This window comes from Brassica napus, chromosome C2 (assembly GCF_020379485.1).
Source record: "Brassica napus cultivar Da-Ae chromosome C2, Da-Ae, whole genome shotgun sequence".
NCBI classification, from domain to species: Eukaryota; Viridiplantae; Streptophyta; class Magnoliopsida; order Brassicales; family Brassicaceae; genus Brassica; species Brassica napus.
The window spans coordinates 28,425,418-28,434,151 of NC_063445.1; the positions used below are offsets into that span (position 1 = coordinate 28,425,418).

At 34.9% G+C, this 8,734-nt stretch overlaps 1 protein-coding gene across 1 annotated transcript; it reads right to left on the reverse strand.

The window, feature by feature from the left end:
* Window positions 1–4,471: 4,471 nt before the first annotated feature.
* Window positions 4,472–6,135, reverse strand: LOC106404899 (gibberellin 2-beta-dioxygenase 1-like). Its single transcript, NM_001315692.1, is given in 3 exon segments — window positions 4,472–4,729; window positions 5,132–5,486; window positions 5,786–6,135. Coding segments are annotated over 3 exon segments (963 nt in total).
* Between the last annotated feature and the right edge of the window lie 2,599 nt (window positions 6,136–8,734).

The window sequence follows — 8,734 nt, forward strand, 5'->3', positions numbered from 1 at the left end:
TTTCCGTGAAAGCTTGGTTTACTCTAGATTTCGCTCTGCCTCGGCGTGAGCCAACAGTAGCATCGTAATTTTGGGTAAAGCTATCGGGGTTAGGGTAATTATTTTTCAAGGTTTGGCTCTCTACGAAATCTATTTGCTGCTCTAGTTCAGATAGGGTGTCATCATCAATTTGGTAAATCCCAAATTGGTTATGTCCCTCAAGAGCAGGATGGGGCGAGTCTAGATGTTCTTCAATTTGAGTAAAGGTGACTCATCAACTGGGTCAGCTTTCTTTCCTAACTCTACGTCCATCATTTCGTAGGATCTACCCATAGCTATATTTTTGATCAAACCCTTCGCTTCTTCGGGGTTTCTGGTACTGAAGTTCCCTTCACTGGCTGTGTCAAGCGTGATCTGGTAATGAAGGTTAATACCTCCGTAAAAGGTATTAATGAGTTGCGGCTCTGAATAGCAATGGTGGGGGCATTCAAGTTGGTATCTCTTGAATCTCTCCCATGTGTTTCTGAATGATTTCCGTGGACATTGACGAAATGTGGAGATTTTCTTCCTTACATCCCAGTAGCGCGCCTCATCGAAAAATTGATTTATAGAAGCACTTCTTATCTCCTTCCATCAGGTCAGAGATCCTGTTGGTATTTGGTCTAGCCATTTTCTGGCGTCGCCTTGTAAGGAAAAAGGAAAGAGTTTACAACGATTGTACTCATCATTCATCAATTCTTCTAGATACTCGATGTGATTGTGCGGTCGCTCTGAGATGGTCCCACGGAAAGGGTTTTGACGTACCATAATTAAGTATTCGGGACTGATCCTGAATTTCTTGGTATCATCTTTTGGTAGTCTAATTGTGGACCTATTGGAATAGGTCCTTCCAGGGTTTAAGTAGTCTTGCAAAGGCAATTTCCATTCATTATCTCTTTCTGAGATAGATTTAATTTGAACAGGGATTTCAGTCCCCTGTTCATTCATAATTTGGTTATTTGCGTTGCTTAGTTGACCTTTAGGTTTTCCTAGGACTACTCTTTCATTAGCATCATCGGTAAGAGAATACTTACCTACTTCCGGCGGGGTGCTGTCGATCGATGTTTGATGTGAGTCGTCGATCGATATTTCCGTCGACTTGTCGCTCGATATCGCTGTCGATATGTCGACTGATATTGCTGTCGCTTCGTCGATCCATGTCCGGCCGAAATCCATGTCTTCCATCTTGAAGCTCCTGTGTCAGCAGGAAAAGAAAGAAAACTTTTAGCAATTTTAGTAACAAAATCTAGATTAAATTCTAAACTTAATCTTGAAGCTCATGTCCCCTGCAACGGCGCCAAATTTGATATCACTCAAATTATCCTAATGAGTGAATTACTCTCTCAAATAAGAGGTTCAGATGTCGTACTTAGGGATCGAATCCACAGAGACTCTAGGATTACAATAGATTATGGTCTTGAAATAAATCTAGATTGAATGGTTTATGGGTTTTAAAGCAGTAAATTGGTTGGTGAGCAAGTTATTGCTCGATTGATTTGTTTTGAGGTTGTTAACAGTTGGGTGAAGTAGCTAGATTCAGGTATATTCTCAAGTATGATAAATAATACTTAATTTTGGAAATTAGGAGTTTATTAATATTAATTGTTCTTGAATTCAAACTAAGGTATAATCTGTTTGATTATCTAATCTGGATCTCGGACCTCAACTCTCGTTATTTTGGTCGCGAGAAAGTGTCGATCGATAATTCTTTGTGAATATCGATTGATACACCTTTCAAAATATTGATTGACAGGGATATCGCTGTGTCGATCGATACTTCTTCCAGAAAACTTTACCGAGGGGTTGATTTGTATTCTCTAACTGACTAGACCAACTCTCGTCTGTATCTAGTCAGTTAGATCATTCTAGTTATTTTCAGGTATTGAGTCAAGCAATGGTTTGATCCCAATTAATCCTAAGATCTAAGTTTAAAGGGTGATCAATCTTAAACTTAGCTTTAAGCATAACTAGATGATTGAACTATATTTTTAAACATCCTAACAATTGTTGTATCAGTATTACATTTTCAACCTATTTGAGAAACTTAAATCTAACAGTAAGGACTACTCAGACATATTCATAAAACTCATAGTTATGATGATCTGAATAATACTTAGATAATTAATAGTAAAAGTAAACAGAAATATGAAAACAAGGGAGTTCAAGATCTTCTCTGTTTTGGAGTAGATGATCTATCTCTCCAACTAAGCTCTCCTCTTTTAATGGTGGCTTCTTGCCTCCTCCAAACTAGGTCTAAAAAGGTCTCTAGGCAAGTCTTCTTTAAAATAATACAAAACCCTAATAAATAGCCTAACAGGCGGCCATGGACTAATGATGTAATTATTGAGACTTTTGTGAAACTTGAAATCTTCTAATTTGTCATTAATTCTCGGATGGCTTCATAATCGATCGATACGAGGGACTCGACATCGATCGATATTTGGTGGTGACTATCGGTCGATACTGAGCTGCGACCGTCGACCATCTCTTGCTTTCAGCGAAGCTCAAAAGATCTCTAAATAGCTCCAACTACATCATTTCCTTGCAAATAGTACCTGGACCTGTAATTGCTCTAAATAGACTCTATATAGTAATAATATATCTTAAAACATTCATAAACCATGGTTAAAAATGGGTAAAATCCATGGTGTATCAACCTGGCGAAACAATAGTACCAATCTTTAGGAAAAAGACTTAAACACATGAGAGTCATTCTAAAGTTATAATCTGTTTATAATACCTTCAAAATACCAAGAACCCTGGACACGTCATGTCTCATCATCTTCTTCCTTAGATATTATCATCGGTTTCTTTTTATACACCTCATTGTCATCACAATCTGAAATCTCGACAACCTACAGAAAAAAAATATGGAGAGAGACGTTAACTCAACTTAAGAGAGAAATGAATGGTTTTTGTTAAAAAATCTAAACTAATAAAAAGCTTAAAAATTGAGAGAAGGAGAAGAACTCATGAATGAGGATCAAAATACAGAAAAATATTTTTGGTTGAAGTAAACAGTTATAGATTTGTTTTTGTAAAAAAAAAAGGGTTAAACCCGGGTCTATTAAAGACACAGGTCCAAACAGTTATAGAATTAAGAGAAAACTAATAATTGAATTAAAGAAAAACAGATAAAAACCAAATAATATATAGTAACTACTTCACGTAATTTCTTCAAAAAACTACTTCACGTAATCTCCGGATTTTGAAGTTTAAAATATTTTGTAACTGATTGGTTTTAGTGGGTTAACCCAACGTTGTTTTACTTAGTTTTGTGATGGTTACATCAGTTTCTGTAACTGAAATTATTATACAATAATTATTTCTGATATAAAAACATTATTGGCATCGGTTTTGTTTAGTATCACTATAATAAGTGATGTCAACAACAAAATAAGTACATCATATATAATTGATATTACTTTAGTATCATTTTTTTGTTTTTTTTTTTGACGTCAAAATATCATTTTTTTTTGTTTTGTTAAAGTGATACAACTTACAACAAAAATATGGCATTTATCAAAATGATGCCAAATAATTTAATAAAACATCACTTTCTTCGAAGTGATGCTAAATTATATATATATATGTCTCATTTACAAATAAATGATTTAAAATATAATCACTTAATTATGTGATATAAGTTAAGTGATACAATTCAACTCTTTTTTTTGTAATGCTAGGAGATGCACGAGCATTCGGACCCCTCTAAACATTAAAAAAAAATCGTATCCAATACAAAAAATATCACGAGCTAGATGATATGATGTTTATATATAGAAAGAAAACTTTTAGTTAACAACGTTAAGAACAAAATACAACTTGTTGGAGATATATCTGTTGGTCCATATATCCATGCATGTGAATTTGACAATACATTGACGAGTCACTTTCCTTTAAAAGAATGGCTCATCAATCTGTATGCAAACAACGCATTTTGGTACCAAAATCAAATTCTCGGACCACATTCGACCTGCAATATTGAGATTTTCTGTTGTTATGTCTTTATCGATATCTTTATTACTGTTATAAAGTTGTTAGCCATAACAGGTTTTTTTTTTTTTTTAACATGTTGCACGTTTAATCCAACAATATAATATCATGCCGATATAAAGAAAAAAAGTATTATCATGTATTTTTGAGCTTTTTAGTTTTTAGAGTTTTCTTTTTTCTTACACTACCTTAAAAATGATTCCATCGGTTATTATATGAGCAAAATAAAATACAAAAGATATGCTTGATGTAACCATAATTTATAAAAGCGATATTTATAGTAGAAAACAAAAACAGTCAAGCCCATTGTCAAAAAAAAAAATAAAAATACAGTCGCATTTTTCACAATTATTGGATCAACATTAACTTCAAACACACATATACAGATATAATTTATATATACCATGCATGGCACACTTTTAGATTTGTATTCAACCTACAAATCACGAACAAAAACTTAAGAATCGTTTACAGGTTCCTTTTTGAATTGTTGAAGCCTATTATCAGACAATCTAGAGTTGTCGGCAGAGTTTTTATACTCAGACCAAGTGAACTCTTCGTACAAACTCTCTTCTTCATTGTCTATAAGACAAGTCAACGGAGCAATTCTCTGTGTCAACGAAGGTCCAGCGAAGTAAATCATGGAAACCCTAGATTTCCTGCTGTTTGCTAAAACTCTATGCTTCACACTCTTGAACCTCCCATTTGTCAACACCTTCAACATCAGCAAACAAACAAAAAGTTTAGATACTTGAAGCAACTCATGGTGGTTTATTGGTTTAAACTTGAAAGATTCATCTTGAAATTGGGAGATTAGGGCTTGATTCATCATCAGTTATTCACTTGTCCAAGTAATAGTCTGAGGTTTTGTGTAGGATCATTAAAAAAAAATATTTAACCAAGCGGTGATATCCTAGCGGTAAAGAGAGAATTTGATATCTGCCATAAATTAAGTTGCTATTTATTTGGCCAGACGACATAAAACCATGTTTTAGGCATCATTTAGAAAATCCGGAAATGGACTATTCATCGGTATCAATTCGTGGGAATTTATTTGAGTTTCGGTCTAGACACCTACAATTACCAAAAAAAAATGCTACTTGACATTGAGACGGACCTGGAGAGAGTCACAGACGTTAAAGAAGAAGGAGGAAGGATCAGAAGGGACAGAGATCCAGGAGGTGTCAGTAAGACAGATTTGTAGACCAGAAGTGTTGTTAGATCTTAAGACAGAGATGATCTGAGGATCTGTGTGCTCGCCAAAACCGATCACATTCTTGCCACCATTGGTGTTTTTGTTGATAAGAGGGCATGGTGGATAGTGATTAAGTCTGAACATCGAATCAGTGTTTGAATCAGACACAAGCTTGCTAAGTGTGTCCCTCTGTTTGATCCCTAACCCATCAGTAATCATCTCCAAAACATGGCATGTCATTTTCTTTACTGATGTTGTGTACTCTGACAATGCGTTTCTGCAAAAGGAAACATGAGTATTAGTTTTAAACGGGTACACAATGGCGGAGAAGCTTACACGAGATGCTTAAAATTCTCATTCAGCTATGTTTTATGTTGATTTTTTCACCCGTTTGTGGGGTTTAGTGAAAATACTTATAAAAGTAACAAACAAAGAAACGAGACATAAAAGCAGAGAAAGAGACGGAACATGAACTACAAAACAGAGCATGAAACAGGGGAAGAAACAGAGTATGATAATGAAAGGTGTTAACTAGACAAGAGACATTTAAAAAAAGACAAACATGTTGATTCTAACCTGAAGATTCCTGGGAATGGAACCGAACCAAAGTCAAGATTAGCATTCATCAGCAAGTACTCAACCCAACCCACGTCACCATTCCGACCAATCTCTCTGCTCCCATATCCAAACGGATAACCTGCGAGTTGGGTTTTCTCGGACTTGGGCAATGAGAAGAACTTGACGGCCTCTTGTTCCAAAACAGAGACTAGTTCAGAGGAAACGCCATGGTTGATCACCTTGAAGAACCCAAAGTCTTCACAGGCTTTGACGATGGCCTGTTTGGATTCTGGGTCAGAGATATCTATAACCGGGATTGGAGAAAACCCGAATTTTGGTTCTGCTGCTGGTTTAGACAAGACTGCCATTGATGTATTTGTATGTTTCGCAGAAATTTTATTTTTTTCTTGTGACACTTTTGATAGCTATGAAGGCTGAGACATGGAGCTATGTACTCGGAGGAGTGTGTATATATAGCAGAGGAGAGGATAAAAATCTTACAATGCCGTACGAAAACCATCAAACTGTTCAAAATCAAAACCCAAGGTACAAAATCTATTAGTATTTCTCTCTTTAATGTCCATAAAAATTGTGAAAAATGTCACTGGTTAGTTATTGCTAAATAGTAAAAGCTTTTAAATTGTTTTTTCAATCATTATCTGTAAAATGACAGCATTTATTTTGGGTATCATCATGGAGGTATTGTATTTTTCAATGAAGTAATTCTAAAAACATAAATCATTTGAGAACAAAAGGAATATGTAGCAAAAATACAAGGAATATGAAGCTTTAAGACTATTAGTCTGAGAGGATTATTGTAATATTTCAAGTAAATCTTAATACAAAATTATATTATTCAAATTATTGACAAATTCATTTGATGGAGATTAGGGTTGCCCTGACATATATAATCGCAAAATCCATATTACTCTTTTACAAAGCTTTCTTCAATAATTTGTGTAGTTTATAATTGTTTTCTTTTTCATAAAACAAATCCAACATCTCCTAATGGCTATATTTGACTTCCAAAACTAAAAAAAATCCATATCCAAAACACCGACCTTTGTCCTCGAATCAACCGGTACGATGAATCTAATTAGACTAGTTTTTAGCAGCCTTAGCCTTTCTTTTATGGTCGTCAACGTTTGTAACGAATAACTCTTAATAAAAATTTGAGATATTGTTTTGATACTTGTCACCAACTACTACAAAATAGATGCGTACGGTATGGCTTGGAATGGATCCGAGTGTTTCTCTCTGTCACCACAAATATATATATAATTAAATTTTAATTTGTTTATTTATGAAATGCTTATAAGTTGTAAAAAACATATACATCAAACTCATGGTCCATAAATCTGAAAGACTGATGTCTAAAACTTTATAATTTTTTTTTGCCACACCTGAGTCCAGAAAATATCTAAAAGACAACAACATTTAGCAATGTCGCTGTCAACGAATCAGCAATGTCGTGTTCCATTCTAGAGTCCTTTATTGTTCCACGTCTGCTATATATCCTTTCTTACTGTTATTATTACTTAAGAGATGCTTCAAATAATATGTATAAATGAACACATAGTCATTGGCAGGGACGAGTACATCAAATATGTTGAGGCACAAAAGAGTAATGGACTATATATGCATGTTTTCATGATCGGAGCTTCTATCCTTGTAATTTGTACTAGTGCTAACATTATTTTATAGTTTGGATAGATGTTCATGTATGGAAATCATTCGTAGTATGTTCATGAACAATCGTGTCTCGTAATGCTAACTGGCCTATATTAAAAGTTATAACTTTTCTGCCGGGATACCATTCGCTACACCATTGACCGTGGAAGGAAATCTATATATATTTGGTGGTGCTCTTCCAGTTTCGATCTTTTTACAACATATAACCTATTTTTCATTTTATATTACTAAGTTTTAATTGTATTTAATTATATATGATAAAGCTTAAGAAGTATGTCGAGCATCTTTGTCTAGAAGATGATTTTTGTAGGAAAAATCCATCCTTTTATAAAGGAAAATATATATCCTACATCATATACAGTATTGGGATATTTATCCAAATGAAATAGTTTTCTTAAGGAAAATATCTAAGACATATTTTATTGCTATTTTTCGAAAGAAAGATATTGTAATTATCTTTGACCAAATGTAGTAAACTTTGCTGGGAAACCCCTTCGTTCGGGTTCAATATAAGAGGACCCATAAAAGGATCGAGAGTTAGGGAAAACCCCTGAATGATACAAACGACATAGAAAAAAAAGAGAAACATAAAAGAGCACATAAAACTAAACAGTACCGGTAGGTACTTTGAAGCAAAGATCAGAGAGATCAGAAACTAGGTTATGAATAGCCTGAGCCAGTAACCTTTTTAAACAGGAGGAGGTCAAAAACTTCTTGTGTCTTCTGGGATCATTTGATGGAGCCAACGAGGACTTCCAGAAGCGACGTATGATTGGACCCGGGAACCAGATATAACACTTTAGGAAATTTGTAGACTGACATTGCATATATCGGTAGTGCCAATCCAATGGACTTTAAGAGGATCTCTTTACCTCCGTGAGAGAGAGTTCTAACAAACCATCCGTGCAATCTATGTTGGAGCTTCTCACGGATGTAGTTCAGGATGAGTTTCTTTGAGCCTTTAAAAACTTGAGGAAGGCCAAGATAAGTTCCTTCTCCTCCTTCTTTGTCAATCTTAAGAATCTGCTTGATATCAGCTTTCATTCCTTCTTCAACCTTATCACCAAAGATTATTGAAGACTTTGCAAGGTTTATCTGTTGTCCAGAGGCGTCTCCATAGAGTTTCAGGCAACGCTGAATCTCCATGCTTTCCAACAGGTCCGCTTTGCACATCAAAAGACTGTCGTCAGCAAACAATAGATGATGAACCGCTGGTCCATGTTTGTCAAGTTGAATGCCATTAAGACATCCCTTTTCTCCAGCTTTATTCAAGAC